General features: G+C 56.8%; 1 protein-coding gene across 2 annotated transcripts; it reads left to right on the forward strand.

Annotated features, from left to right (window-relative positions):
• Positions 1-3,357: 3,357 nt before the first annotated feature.
• Positions 3,358-14,014, forward strand: ARHGEF15 (Rho guanine nucleotide exchange factor 15). Of its 2 annotated transcripts, none has more exons than XM_082707576.1 (16): positions 3,358-3,446; positions 5,536-6,188; positions 6,451-6,783; positions 6,991-7,045; positions 7,629-7,687; positions 7,789-8,000; positions 8,098-8,258; positions 8,418-8,570; positions 8,672-8,801; positions 10,070-10,144; positions 10,260-10,352; positions 10,432-10,592; positions 10,708-10,860; positions 11,020-11,102; positions 11,214-11,318; positions 12,394-14,014. In XM_082707576.1, the coding sequence occupies exons 2-16, from the start codon at positions 5,585-5,587 to the stop codon at positions 12,543-12,545; spliced, it is 2,529 nt and encodes an 842-aa protein (XP_082563702.1). In that variant the 5' UTR covers positions 3,358-3,446; positions 5,536-5,584; the 3' UTR covers positions 12,546-14,014. The 2 variants fall into 2 exon arrangements, with proteins under 2 accessions (XP_082563702.1, XP_082563703.1); XM_082707577.1 differs by having other exon boundaries at positions 10,757-10,860; positions 12,394-12,882.
• The last annotated feature ends 1,303 nt before the right edge of the window (positions 14,015-15,317 follow it).

Below are 15,317 nucleotides of genomic sequence, written 5' to 3' on the forward strand. Positions count from 1 at the left end.
CCGTCACTGACCAAACCTGGGTCAGATGGCCACGAGGAGGCTCTTGTGGTTGGTTGGAACCAGATGGAGTGGGGAGGGTTGCGGGGGGAGGCGACGAATTTCCTAGAAGGTTGTTATTACTCTTACCAAGACGGTAAACCCTAGTTGATGGGATATTATAGTCCAGGAAAAGGTGTAGTGACAAAGACCATGTAGCAACATGATCACTGGTCATTAAGCAATGCTAAGAGAAGGAGGCAGAATACAGACTTGAAACCATGCGGGGCCCTTTGGAATGCAGTATCAAAGAAAGCCTTCACCTGGCGGGGGCGGTGGGAGACTGTATGACTGCATTCAAAACGCTCACTCCCTTTGCAAAAGCACTTGTACAACACAATATGTGTGTGCGAAAGAAAATAATTTGGCGTCTATCGCATGATCGGATTTTCAGAGCTCAGTTTCCTTTTGGAAGGAGACGGGGCAGATGTACAAAGAAACAGACGGTGATTTTTATAGCTCTGCAAAGTCTCATGGTCTGGGTCTTTGTGGTTGCTTTGAGCAGTGAGCCCGGTAGAAACTCTCTGTCGGGAATGTTAGAACATTCGGAGCATTGTTTCAAGGAACTTCCATTCCCCCCAAACACACTGTCCTGCCTCTGGGAATGGGGAACATGTCTCACCAACAGTCAAGCCGATGAGAAGACTCTAGGTGGGTCTGTCGGGACAGAGAGAGAGAGGAAGGTCAGAGCCCAGGGTGGTCCAGGTCACTCCGGTCCTCTGCTGCCTACGTTCCCACTCACACTGCCTGGCATGGTTTATGGGACGCCAGATGCCACTCATGTTTGCAGCTAATAACCTTCACTTTGGGGATACCTTTTTTTTTTTTTTTTTTAAGATTTTATTTATTTATTTGACAGCGAGAGATCACAAGTAGGCAGAGAGGCAAGCAGTGAGAGAGAGGAGAAAACAGGCTCCCCACTGAGCAGAGAGCCCGATGCGGGGCTCGATCCCAAGACCCTGAGTTCATGACCTGAGCTGAAGACAGAGGCTTAACCCACTGAGCCCCCCAGGTGTCCCGGATACCTTGTTTTTGTTTATTTTTTTTTGAAAAAAATATTTTAAAGTTATCTCTACACCGAGTTGGGACTTGAAGTCACGACCCCAAGTTCAAGAGTCACACGTGCTATGGACTGAGCCAGCCAAGCGCCCCTTGGGTTATCTTTTTTAATGTTATTTTTTAGAAAAGATTATTTATTTGAGAGAGATAGCACAAGCAGGGGTGAAGATCAGAGGGAGAGAGAGAAGCATGCGTCCCACTGAGCAGGGAGCCTGATGCAGGGCTCGATCCCATGACCCTGGGATTAAGACCTGAGCTGAAGACAAATGCTTAACCAACTGACTGACCCACCCAAGTGCCCTTAATGTTATTTTTATAAGTAGCAAAATGAATAAGATATTCCTATTTCTAAACAAAACAGGATTCGTTTAGCTACATATGTCTATCTAGCTTTCTTGAGTGGGTCTGTGAGGTAATCTTGGAGAGATGTCCTCTTTTGGAAAGCCCAAAAGGACCTAGGGGTGAGGGCTGGGAGGTTGGATTTCTGGTCCGTGTGTGTGTGTGTGTGTGATGGAAAACCAGTGGGATCAACAGAGTTGTGGAAATGGTCTGTAGGGAAGGTGAATCAGGGGACTAGTGGGCTATTGGGGAGGGGGGAAATTCAATTCAATTTGGTTTAATTTCTAAAATATTAAACACCTATTATATGCCTGACCCTGTTCCAGAATTTTAGGATACATCAGGGAACAAAACATAAAGATTCTGCCACCAGGAAGCTTAGTTTTTAACATGAAAACATAATTAACTATGAACATAATCTATCAATTTAATGGTAAACGCTGTGGTTTTTTTTTTTTTTGTTTTGTTTTGTTTTTTTAGATTTATATACTCAGGGGTGCCTGGATGGCTCAGTTGGTTAAGCCTCTGCCTTCAGCTCAGGTCATGATCTGGGGGTCCTTATGATGTGGGAAACAAAGGCAGAAGAATGATCAAATTTCCTTACTACCTACAGCCCATTGACTGGTCCTTGAAACAACCAGAGTGACTTTCCTCTAGGGACTCAAGGGCCTCAGTGTTAACACTTTGCTGAGGGCAAGCGGCAATCCTAGCCTGAGTCCCCCACCCCCCCCCCTTCCTGTAAGTCTACTTTAACCTATAAAAATTCCTTTGGAAACTTCCTTTATCTCTAACCACCCTCTCCAGATACATTTTGGCAATCATCCCCCAAGCTTCTAACCCACAGATTTACCTCTGAAGGGTCTCATGACTCAGGTTTGATTAAACAGTAATAAATGACCTTTTCCCAACAACAGCTAGCCCCCTCAAGGTCCTGGAAACCTTGCTTCCAAAATTTCTTAGACACTTACACTCTCCCTAGCCACCTCTTGACTTGGAAGTATATAATGGGCCATGGCTAATGACCCCAGTCAGCTCTTCCTGCCCACGGAACCTGTCCCTGTGCTTTAATAAAATCACCTTTTTGCACCAAAGACATCTCAAGAATTCTTTCTTGGCCGTGCGCTTTGAATCCTAATATCTTTCCTACATCACTTGGATGGAGCACCAGGTCATAGGCTCCCTGCTCAGTGGGGAGCCTGCTTCTCCCTCTTCCTCTGCCCCTGGCCACCCCACTTCCCCTGCAAGCAGAGGCAGGGTGAAGGGTAGATCCTGTAGTGCCTGGTCGATCACTGAGAAAAATTTGCCTTTCACTTGGAAGGGAACATTTCTATCCCAGTTTTCTGGCTTTTCTTTGCAGAGTCTTGTTTGGGGGTGTGTGTGCACGCATGGATCTAGATCTAGAAAGAGACGCACCTGGGCGTGGGCTGAGGGCCCAGGATTTCAAAACTGCCCTTGTATCTTCCTCCCTGTCACCTGTAGCCAGGCTTGGGTGTGGCTCCTGCCACCCCCTCAGCTGCTTTTACAGCGCACCCCCTGCCCTCTGGACTCAGCTCCCTAAGCACAGAGCAAACTGGAGGTGAGAGGGGCCCCTGCCCACCCAGCCCCAGCGGTGCTGACTGTCCAGTGCTCGTGGACACCAAAGCCTCCCACTGGGAGAGGCAGAGTCAGCGCCTGGGACCCAGAGAGAGGCAGACTGAGAACAGGGGGCAGGCAGGGGTCCCAGCAAATGTCTGGCACCCACCTGGAGGAGATGGTCTCAGCTCTCCTCTAGCTCCTGGGCCCTCTCCCGCTGCTTCCCTGCCCGCCCCCCCCATACACACATGCACACACGCCTGACACAATGGCCGGGTGGGGCTGAGGAACTGGCTTCCTCTGTGGAGATCTCAATCTGGGCCTTCGGTTCCCGCCCCAGAAACACAGGAACAGACATTCAGAGACTGGGCCCCACACTCCTCGCTCCAAGGGGTTGGCAGGACCCGCTGAAAGTAGAAACTGCTTCCAGAAAGATAAAGGTAAGTTCAGGGGGCACTATCGCAGAGCTGGTAGGGGGCAGAATCCTGGATGGGGGTGCCTTGGTGTGAATAATGGCTTGGCACACCCCGAGAGACAGGTTAGCAGTTAAAGGGACAGGCTAGGGGTGCTTGGGTGGCTAAGTGGGTTAAAGCTCTGCCTTTGGCTCAGGTCATGATCCCAGGGTCCTGGGATCAAGCCCCACATCAGGCTCTCTGCTCAGCAGGGAACCTGCTTCCTCCTCTCTCTCTCTGTCTGCCTCTCCACCTACTTGTGATCTCTGTCTGTTAAATAAATAAAATCTTAAAAAAAAAAAAAAGGGACAGGCTATGGTGTGAGGTGCGAGACAGAGGGTCAGACAGTAGTGGAGGGACTCACACACCGTCTGTGTGTGAGTGGCTGACAGAGAAGTTTAGACCCTGGGCCCTTCTGCCATCCCAGCCTTGTGCTACTGCTACCCCGTCCTCACCACAGCCCCTGGGAGACCCCCGTCTACACAGCAGGGCAAACCGAATGGTTGGTACAGCAGAGACCACCCTCTGGGCTTGAGGTTCAGCCTTTCCCGGGACCCTCGGGATCCTGGGTCTCTCGCATCTTCCAGACCCTAGTGTGCGCATGTAGAGTGCCGTGTGGTTTGGGGGGGGGGGGTTGTCCGGTTGGGAGGAGGATCCGATTCCTGTTTCCTGCCCCTACTCACTCAGCCCTCGGAGGTGACAGAGGGGACAGGACTGAAGGGTGAGTGCGTGGGGCCTGAGTACCTGGGTGCTGCGAGAGGCCCGAGTGGGAGGCGGGAAAGGAAGTAAACGCAGGTACCTGGGGGTGGGGAGGGATCCCGGAGAGGGCCAAGGCTGGGGAGGAGCTGGAGGGCTAGTGAGGCCACTGGCCAGGCCACCTAAGGAACTTCCTGCCTGAACACAGAGGCCATTGAGCTGTAAGACTCCAGTCTCCGGCCCACAGCCGCCACCCGGCATCATTTCTCCCGAACCCAGCCTGGGTCTTGGAGGGCTCTGACTCTCCTGCCCACTCCTCTCCGGAGTTTGGGGGCACCGCCCTGACACCCCCCCCCCCCCCGCCCCCCGCAGCCTGCTGAGGATTGCTGCCGCCTGCACGCAGGAGGAGGTGAAGCCCAGATGCGGGTATCCCAGCCCCACTGGTCCTCACCTTCTGTCTGGTCTCCTGCCCACCCACCGGGCCTCCTGGCAGGACCCAGGCTGCCTCCGGGGCCTCTCAGGCCAGACTGGAGGGGGTAGGTCGGGGTGGGGGCAGACAGGGATGAGGACGGGGCAGGACAGACCATGCCCAGGGCCTCCTGGTCTCTTGGGGTCAGAGGCTCCAGGAATCTTCAGGGCAGGAAAAGGAGACTAAAAATAATCCGGAAAGGGAGAGTCCGGAGAGAGGAACTGGGAAATGGGGGGCGGAGGGCGGGCTGGGGCAGGGAAATAGTGATGCATCCCTCACGGCCAGGGCTCGCGCGGGCGCGCCTGCGCACACGGCGGCCCAGGCGCCCCCCACCCCGCCCTCCCCAACAGACGGTGCCGAGGATAGGCGCCCCGGCACCCCCCACCTTGCCCCCACACACGCCCAGCAGCCTCCGCTCGCTGGCGCCTGTCTGCTCAGAGCGGTGCGCTCTCAGCGTGTCTCACCGCAGCCGTGTAAATGGCACACGAGCGCGCGCGCACACACACAGCACACGCGATCACACACGCGCGCACACGTGCACACACACAGAGCTCGGCAGCTAGATGCATCTGGCCACAGCGCAAGCCCAGCGTCCCTTACATTTCCAGTTCTCCTGTACTCCCCTCCCACCCGCCGCCGGCCCCCGCTGGGTCTCTAACTGGCCTGACTGTCTCCTCTGGCCTGACTCTGGCAGCAGAAGCCAGAAAACAGAAATGCAGGCGGGGAGGCAAGGAGAGGTGAGCGGTGAAGGCAGGAGACAGCGAGAAGAGAAGGAAGCCGAGGGCAGGCGCCAGCCTGACATCCAGCCTGACATCCTGCCCTTTTTGTTGGTTCACAGTTTCTGCTCGGAGGCCTCAGTCTACCCTCGGGCTGGGGGCACTAAGGGTCTCTTTCTCCCTCTCTCTTCCTCAGGGGATGACTCCAGCAGAGCACCCCACTCTTTTGAAGAGCCCAGAGGGAGATGTCAGCCCAGTCTCTTCCTGCAGCAACACCCCCTACCCAGAAGCCCCCTCGGATCATCCGCCCCCGCCCCCCTTCTCGACCCAGGGCTGCCCAGTCCCCAGGGGACCACCACAACGGCTCATCTACCCAAGAACCTGCCCTCACCTCCAATGATGCACCAACCCCAGTGGGCACACCCATCCACTGGGACCCCCCTGCCTCCTCCCTCAAGCCCCCTGCCCTCCTGCCTCCATCAGCTTCTAAAGCCAGCCTTGACTCCCAGACTTCCCCAGACTCGCCTTCTAGCACACCCAGTCCCGTATCCAGGCGCTCTGTCACCCCAGAACCTGCTCCCCGGTCTCCAATCCCACCCCCCAAACCCTCCGGTTCACACACTCTGCCCCTTCTCCCCACGCCTGGGGTCCCCGCCCAGGGCGGCTCTGCCTCAGCCCCAGGCACTGTGCGGAGACTGGCTGGCAAGTTTGAATGGGGGACTGAAAGCAGGGTCCAGGCTGCAGAGGCACTAGAGTCGGGCCCCCAAGGGGCAGCAAATGTGAACGGGGAGAGAGAGGCTCCACAGGGCAACCTTGCTGGGAGTGGATCCCAGGAGAACGGCACTCCGGGTAAGTGTGTCATGGGGCCCCGGGTGGGCTCCTTCTAGCCCATCTTCTTTTCAGAGGCTACGATCTTAAAAATGGATTTCATGTTTGGAAAATCTGGTTTGCATATTTGCTGGGGTCTGAAGACAGGCGGGTGGAGGAGAGAGAGACTTGAGGCTAGACCCCCGTGTCCCCCTGCCAGACGGGTTCAGGGGAGGGAGGGGGCCTGGGCAGCATGGGGCCAGGCCCCAAGGGCCTCCATCTTAGGACCCCGTGTCTCCCACAGATGCTGGCCTGGCCTGCCCTCCTTGCTGCCCGTGTGTCTGTCACATAGGCCGGCCTGGCCTCGAGCTCCGCTGGGTGCCTGTGGGGAGCTATGAGGATGGCCCCAGGGCTTTCTGCCGTGCCTCCCCACTGAGGGCCTCCCGCTCTCGCCCCAGCCCTCCAAGCATCGGTCTCCCCCCAGTGGTCCTTACGTCATACCGCTCCACAGCTGAGCACAAACTCCTCCCGCCCCTCAAAGCCCCCAAACCAACTTGGGTCAGGCAGGACACCACCGTCTCTGGGGACCCGCCCCAGCCAGATCTTGATCCGCCCTCGGAAGATGGAATCCATACAGGTACTGGGCCTGGGAGAGAGGGCTTCTGGGCTGGGAAGGGAAGGGGCTGAAGTAGAGAGGTCTAAAAGCCTCCAGACTGCCACCCTCAACAGGCCCTGGGGGCTTTGGTTCCTCTGCCACTAAGTGTCTTTGCTGGGTCTGGACTCAAGGGTCCTGGGCTGGGGACATGGAGGTCTGTTCTCTTCACTGTGGGCAATCTCTCTCCAGAGGACAATCCTGATGAAACTCCTCAGAACACACCTCCAGCAACAACGGAGGGCAGGTACCAAACCCCTGCACACTTACTCCCTACCCCAGAGCTCAACCCCCACCCTGCCCCAATATGGGGCGAAGCACAACTCGGGCTCAGGAGACAAGCAACTCTGTCCCTTGCCGTGTGACCTGAGACAAGTCACTTCGACTTTCCGGGTCTCAGGGTCCTCATCTGTGGGCGGGGGTAAGCCAACCAGCGACCTCACCAGGGTGCTGAGGGTGGTCTTGGGGGTCCGTTTGACGGTCCCCCACCTCCAGTCTCCCTCTGCAGCCACCGTCCACAAATCTGTCTGGCACCGGGAACATCTCTTGTGTGTCCTTTGGGATTGTCATTCATTTTAGATTCAGGACCCCCAGCTGGCATGAATTCTCCTGGGCGGGTTGCTCGGTTGCATGGGACAGAGCAGGGGGGTGCGAGCTTGGGTTGATCACATGGAGTGTCCCTGAGGCACAAACAGGGTATCTCAGACAATGGTTCATCCTGAAACAGCTGAGAGAGAGGCTTTACACTAGCGTGTGAATAGCAACTACCCCCCATCCCCAGGGGTGTCCCAGTGGGGGCTCTGAGGCACTCCATCCCTTTCTCTCCACAGAGACAAGGAGGGATTGGAGGAGCTGAAGGAACAGAACTGGGAGCTGCCCCTGCAGGATGGTGAGGGCCTCCAGATGTGGGGGTCCCTGCTGTGACCAGCAAGCTGCAGGGGAAGGGTCCTGGGTGCTGGCTTTTCCTGATGTGCTCTGTATGCTCTGCAGAGCCCCTATACCAGAACTATCGAGCAGCTGTGCTGTCTGAGGAGCTCTGGGGGGTCAGCGAGGATGGGTGTCCCTCCCCCACAACCCCCGGCGAAGGTCCCACCTTTGCACGGCCCCCTGGACCTCGCAACACACTGTGGCAGGAGCTTCCAGCCGTCCGAGCCAGCGGCCTCCTGGACACGCTGAGTGCCCAAGAGAGGCGCATGCAGGAGGTGGGCATGCCTGGGCTCGGGCAGCGCTGGCGCAGGGGATGGGGGGGTGGGACCTGGGAGCTGGGCTTTGCACTACGGTCCAGCTCTGCCTCCTCAGAGCCTGTTCGAGGTGGTGACATCGGAGGCCTCCTACCTGCGCTCGCTGCGGCTGCTGACAGACACCTTCGTGCTGAGCCAGGCTCTCCGGGACACGCTCACCCCCCGGGACCACCACACCCTCTTCTCCAACGTGCAGCGTGTCCAGGGAGTCAGCGAGCGGTCAGTGGGGTCCTGTTCCTGCAGCCACAGCAGGCCTCGGGCGGCTGAGCACTCCCTTAGCTTTCTGCTTGTCCCAGGTCTTCCCTTCCTCACGCCCGCTTAGTGCCCAGCTCTTGTGCAAACTCAGGTAGACTTGGCTCTCTGCCCCCTCCCCTTCAGGTTTCTAGGGACACTCCTGTCCCGTGTGCGCTCTTCCCCCCACATCAGCGACCTTTGTGACGTGGTGCACGACCATGCCGTGGGTCCCTTCTCTGTGTACGTGGATTACGTGCGGAACCAGCAATACCAGGAGGAGACCTACAGCCGCCTTATGTGAGCGTGCGGGAGGTGGAAAGCGGGGCCATGCATGCGTGAGAGAGGAAGCTGGGAAGCCGGGTTCGGGGCCAGGGCCTGGAGGTGTCCTGCTTTTGCAGGGACACGAACGTGCGCTTCTCCGCGGAGCTGAGGCGCCTGCAGAGCCTCCCGAAATGCGAGCGGCTGCCCTTGCCATCCTTCCTGCTGCTGCCTTTCCAGCGTATAACCAGGCTCCGTATGCTGCTGCAGGTGCCTGGGGAAGGGGGTAGGGGCGGGGATTGGGGGAAGGGAGGATGGGAGGGGGCCAGGGGAAGAGGTCCTCTGCTCCTCTGCCCCTCTACCCCCCGCACTGGCCCCCTTGGGGAATTCTCCCCGGGATTCTCAATCCAGGACACACCAAGCCTTCCCTGGAGGTAAACAGATGTCTCCGGGAGCCATCTGGGTGCAGCTGAAAAGAGCCCCTGGCTAGAGACGCGAGTTCTAGACCTAGCTCTGCTGAGAACTGGCTGAGGGACCTTCGACAGGTCCCTTCCTTTCTCTGGGTTTCAAGAGGAATATGGGGGGTGGTCTTTGGGCTCTCCCACCGCATGCCTTTTCGATGGCAGAGATGTCACTCCCAAAGAGGCAAAAATTAGTTCTTCGGGGGGAAAATCTTTGCCATGCCAATGTTGGTGGTACTCCCAAGGGCTCGTAAATAGACACGCAGTGTATCTGGGGTATTAATATGTCATGATGGGTGGGACACTTAGGGAAAAGCTGTCTAAAAGGCTTCCCCGTGGAGAGAGAGGCAGAGTGGGGAGTGGGGGTGGGATCAGATTGAGAAAGACTTTTCCTGGCAAAGTAGAAACTTCTCCCTAAACCAGGTGATGCAATGGGGGTGCCTTGGTGTGAGGAGTCCCCATCTAGATTATCGGCATTTTCATATCCTGTTCAGCTTTGTGTATCCCCAGTGTAGACAACCTAATAATTGTAACACTAGTCATAGCAGTTACAGGGCTACAGAGTGCTCCGTCCTCGACATGGTTCTAAGTGCTCTGTACCTGTTTACCCTTACCAACAACTGTGGGTAGGAACTGTTATTGACCCCACTTCGTAGATGGGAAAACTGAGGTACGGAAAATAATTGAGAGAGGCAACGTGTGAATCTGGGCACTCTTAGTCACTCTGCTACATTGTTGGCGCTAAGAGTTGTGGTTGATAATGATTAAAACAGTAGCAACCCTCTCTTTTGTATTTCCCATGTACCCAGGACTATGCCGAACCCTTTATGTCTCCTTACCTCACTGAATCCTCACAACAGGGCTATTGGTGGTATGCTAGGTGTGTTTTCTCCCCATTTGACAGATGGGGAAAACTGAGGCTCGGGGAGGTAACCTGAGGTGCTCAGGGTTGTGCAGGCAGTGAGAGGTGAGGTCTCTTGGCCTGATCAAGGTTGGTTCCCCAACACGTGAACCCAGATTAAGCATTTTGTCAAGCCAGGTGGGTTCCTATTAACTGAAGCTCCGCCTTGTCCCCAGAATATTCTGCGCCAGACAGAGGAGGGGTCCAGTCGCCAGGAGAATGCTCAGAAAGCCCTGAGTGCTGTCAGCAAGGTAGGCAGCAGGGATGCTGGGGTTGGGAGGGGACAGGGACAGGGGCGGGCAGAGGGTGGGTGGGAGAAGAGGTAGGGGTGCGTGGGGGTGGGTGACACGACTCCCCTAACCCCAGATCATTGAGCGTTGCAGCGCTGAGGTGGGGCGCATGAAGCAGACGGAGGAGCTGATCCGTCTCACCCAGAGGCTGCGCTTTCACAAAGTCAAGGTCGGTCCCTGCCCTGGTTCCCACCTTCCCTTTCCCGATCCCCACCCCCAGTGCTGCAACAAGCCCCGTGCTCTCACAGGCCCTGCCCTTGGTGTCCTGGTCCCGGCGCCTGGAGCTGCAGGGGGAGCTGACCGAGCTCGGCTGCCGGAGGGGCGGAGTGCTGTTCACCTCGCGCCCTCGCTTCACCCCCCTGTGCCTGCTGCTTTTCAGTGACCTGCTGCTTATCACTCAGCCCAAGAGGTGGGTCCCAGGGAGGGAGGGCGCCTGGGCTGGGGGAGGGAGGAGGGGTCCGGCAGGATCCCTGTCCTCCCTCTCAACCGCCTCTCCTCCCCAACCCACCCCCTCCACCGGGCAGCGGGCAGCGGCTACAAGTTCTGGACTATGCCCATCGCTCCCTGGTCCAGGCCCAGCAGGTTCCAGACCCATCCGGACCCCCCACATTCCGCCTCTCCCTTCTCAGCAACCACCAGGGCCGCCCCACCCACCGGCTCCTGCAAGCTTCATCCTTGTGAGTTGTGTTTCCTTCAGAAAACACCCTGCGAACCCTCACTAGGCTTCTCAGAGCCCACCACCCTCCTCCTCCTCTGTCTCCCTCTTCTGCAGCCCTTGTCTGTCCCCAAGAAGGACCTCTTGGTTCAAATGTGACTCCTCCCTCTGTCTCCACCAGATCAGACATGCAGCGCTGGCTGGGAGCCTTCCCAACCCCGGGCCCCCTACCCTGCTCCCCGGATACTGTATATGAGGACTGTGGTGAGTGTCCCCCAGAGGGGAGGAGGGAAGGAAATGTGAGGCTTCAGGGGAAGATGGGGGAGAAGCTAAAAAGAGTCTCTATCCCACTATGTGTCACTCGCCCCCAACCAGACTGTTCCCAGGAACTGTGTTCAGAGCCTTCTGCAGCGGCCAGAACAGAGGGACGAAGGCTGGAGTCTAGGGCTCCCCCCAAGCACCCACACAAGAGCCCCGAAGGTGAGAAATTCTTGTAGTTATTATTCGTTCAGTGAATTTTTATTAAGCACCTCCTGGGTGCTGCTTGCTGTCCCAGGCCCTGAGATTCTTGCCCTGCTGGAATGCACGTTCCAGTGGAGGAGAAACAACAAAGAATTAACAAGATATACAAGTAAATGATACTGGCGCGCCTGACCGGAATATCCGACTCTTGATCTCGGGGTCATGAGTTCGAGCCCCACTTTGGGTATAGAGATTACAATGCTACAGTGTGTCTGACAGTTATAAGTACTGTGGTAAAACACAAGTGGAACAGAGTCAAGGAGGTCAGGAGTCCCAGGGTTGGGTAGGATTACGATTTAAAATTGGGAGGTCAAGGAGCACCTGGGTGGCTCAGTCATTAAGTGTCTGCTTTTGGCTCAGGTCATGATCCCAGAGTCCTGGGAATGAGCCCTGCGTCAGGCTCCCTGCTCAGCGGGAAGCCTGCTTCTCCCTCTCCCACTTCCCCTGCTGTGTTCCCTCTCTCACTGTGTCTCTCTCTTGTCAAATGAATAAATAATATCTTAAAAAAAATAATAATAAAATAAAGTCGGGAGGTCGAGATGTCCCTCCATGAGGAGGCATATGTGAGCAGTGACTTGATAGAGGTGAAGAACTTAGGCACATGGTATCTGGGGGAAGAGTGTCGGGGAGCCCAGACAGGAGTCAGTGCAAAGGCCCTGTGGCCAGTGCATTTGAGCAACAGTAAGGAGGCCAGTGTGCTAGAGGGAGTGAGAAAAAGGGAAGAGGGGCAGATGAGGTCACAGAGGTTTTGGGGACCGGACCATGCGGATCCTCTTAGATTCCCCTGAGAAGTCCTGCTCTTCCTCTGAGTGAGATGAGCGGCCATTGCAGGGCTGAACAGGAGGGACTCCCATCCTCTGTTGCTGCTGTGGCCTCCGCCTCTAATGTCATTTCTCGTGATGCTCCAGGCTTCTTCACTAATCCCTGCACTCACTGGGACCCTTGGGCATTAGACCCCATGGGACCTCCTCCTTTCCTTCCCGACCTCTTCCCTCCCTTGGTTCTACTTGGGCCCGTGTCTCTCTTTCCACAGGCTGGCTGAAGGGGTTTCCGGGGGCCTTCCCTGCCCAGTTGGTGTGTGAAGTCACAGGGGAACACGAGAGGAGGAAGCACCTTCGGCAGCACCAGAGGCTCCTCGAGGCTGTTGGGCCCTCTTCGGGCTCCACCAGTGCCTCCCCACCCTAATGCAGGATGGGCGGCGGTGGTGCACAGGCTGGGACAGCTGGCAGCTGGGCGCGGAGAGGACAAAGCTCATCCATCCATCGGATTCGCTGTCAGTGGAAACGCTACCTCTATTGGCAACCAATAGGGACCGAGCTTCGGGAGAAGGCAGCCAATAAAAACAAGGCCGTTGGAGCCTACCGGCGAAGGATGGCTTGAGTGGGTGGCCAATGGAGACAGAGGCCTGGTGCAGAGCAGCCAATGGGTCCTGAGCTGGTTGAGCCGCTGGTCAATGAGTATCCCTGCTCCGCTCACAGCCAAGGAAGACTAATAAACTAAGTCAATAAAGTTTTTAAAAAGGGCTGCGCTGGAAATGAAGGCCCGGGATAAAATAGCCAACAGCAGTGAGCAGGGACGTCCAGCCACGGAAGGTGGTCCGGGCCCCAGAGACCTGTGCTGCCCCTGCTTGGTTCTATAGCAATGACTGTCCTGCCCTTTGAGTGTGGGAAGCGCTTCATTCCATTCCTGGGGGGCCTCCTGTGCCCTCTGAAGCCACTTCCTCTCTTCTAGAAGAATCCAGAGTGAGTGTCTCAGAGAATCGGCGCGTGTGTCCCTGTGTCTCTGTAGGTGTCAGGGGAGGTGTCCTAGTGAAGGCGGTGTGTGGGGGGTCCCGCCTCCTCCCTGGGGACTGAGCGCTCTATTTCTCCCCTTACCCCCTGCTTTTCCTGTTATTTTCTCCAAGAAGACAGGAGGTCTGGGCTCCCCCGGACGTGATGTGCTGGGTGTGGCTTGGCAGCCAGAGGCCAGAGTGGGGTAGGAGAAGCCTGAGCTCTGGGCCAGTGGTCCACGGCAGCTGGAGGGTGATGCTGGGGCTCAGCCACACAGCCTGGTAGAGGAGCCCGAGGGACTGAAGACGGCCAGTAGCCGCGGCCTGAAGCCCCCGGAGGCTTCCTTGCCCCAACCTTGGCCTCCAACCTGAACCGTAACCAGCCATCCATCCAGCTCAGCTTCGGGCTTTACAATGGCTCTGGGTCCCAGATTTTGGGGGAAAAAACAGGAGCTGTGGATTGTGGGCCACCCGGGGAGCCTCTCCAGCTTTCCTGCCTTCATCCTGGACCTCTCATGGAAACTCTGAGCTCACCAGTGGCGAGGGAACAAAGAGCCAGTGTGGCGTCCCAGCCCTACCCCAGCATCTCATTCCAGGGGAGAAAGTGCCCCGGGAGATGCCAGAGGAGGTGAGGGATGGAGACAGAGCAGAGCCCACAGTTGCTGGTGACTCGGCCTGGCACCAGGCCTTCCCTGAACTGGGCCGTCACACTGTCCCTTCAGCTCACGTATGGCAGCTGGCCCAGGACGGCAACTGCCCCCCAACTGCAGGAGGGGCAAGGACTCTGGGAGGCTGGGAGGGAGAAGGGGACTGCCCTTTGGCCACCCAGGACTTTGCACAGTGCTTGGCTTATGAGAAACCCTCAATAAATGTTGGTGGGCCTGTACTGGGGGAGAGCGTGTGCTTAAAGGAAAAATAGTCTCCAAATTTGGCTTTGTAAGGGGGTGAGGCTGCTTGCAACAACATTCTTTGAGAGCTGTGGTCAGTTAGGCTGGGAGTGGGCCTTGGAGACCAGGAGCATGGCCCGAGTATGTTGGCCCACTCCTAGTTTCTGAGGAATCTAGGGATCTAGGTTGTGGTAGTCTGCAGAGGGAGGCAGGAATAGAGGGCTGGTGTGGGCTGGGGAGGAGCACAGGGCCAGGCCAGATATGGCTGGGGCTCCAGCAGGGGAAAAGCTGCAAGCGAGAAGGACAGAAAGGACAGTAAGTCAGCAGCAAATGTCCTTTACGGACCAGCCAAGCATCTCTGTTCAATGCAATTCAATTCGCCACGTGTTTATTCAGTGCCTTCTAGAACATAGTGATGTGGAGATGAAAAAAACAAGGGTTTTGCCCTCTAGGAGCCTACATTCTGGGAATGACAAGAAGGAAGCAGCCCTGGGAGCTTTCTAGGGGTGGCCACAGGGGGCCTGAAGTCCAGGAAAAGGAGGTAGTGGTCATGGAGGGAGCTGGTGCACATGCTCCTTTAAGTTTTCTGGTTGGGGAGCCCCTCCCCACTCTCTACTCTCCTTCCTTCTTCCTCTGAGATACTGAACCAGACAGGCAGACATGCAGAGGCTGACCCAAAGCTACACAGGTACCCTCTATACACTCCCTCCCAGCTTCCCCCATTCCTGTCCCTACAGATGTCTCCATTCTCCGGTTCAGATGTCCTGATACTGGGATAATGGGGAGATGGGGAGAGGACAAGAGTTGTTCTGGGGACACAAGGCACATAAAATGCAGCCACATGTCCCTAAAGGGACAGAAAAGGCAGGGAGGGAATGGGTTGGCATGTTTCTGTTACCTTGGAGGCCTCTTTATGTTGGGGCGGCGGTGACCTGGGTGTGTCTGTGCAGTCCTGGAGGGGTCTGCCTTCTGCGGGCCTGTGGGGGGGGGCAGGGCACTCAGCATCAACCATAGGGGGAAGGGGTGCGGGCAGGAATGAGGGCCACCGTGCACGCAGAGTGGATGAGGGAAGGAATGGGACCGGGTAAGGAAGACAGAGGAGGCGGAATAGCGGGGAGGCGGTAGAGGTGGTACTTGGGGGCGATGGGTCACACGTTCCATCCTGCATTCCTCCCCTCTCCCTCCCACACACCCCAGGCGTCCATCAGCCTCTCCTTCTTTGTGCAGCTAATTCCTGCCCCTCTGGGTGCTTTGGGCAACTTTCTTGGAGGTGTGGTAGGAGGGTCCAGGGGAGAAGGCCCC

The sequence above is a fragment of the Mustela nivalis genome (genome assembly GCF_964662115.1).
Source record: "Mustela nivalis genome assembly, chromosome: 17".
Classification (NCBI taxonomy): domain Eukaryota; kingdom Metazoa; phylum Chordata; class Mammalia; order Carnivora; family Mustelidae; genus Mustela; species Mustela nivalis.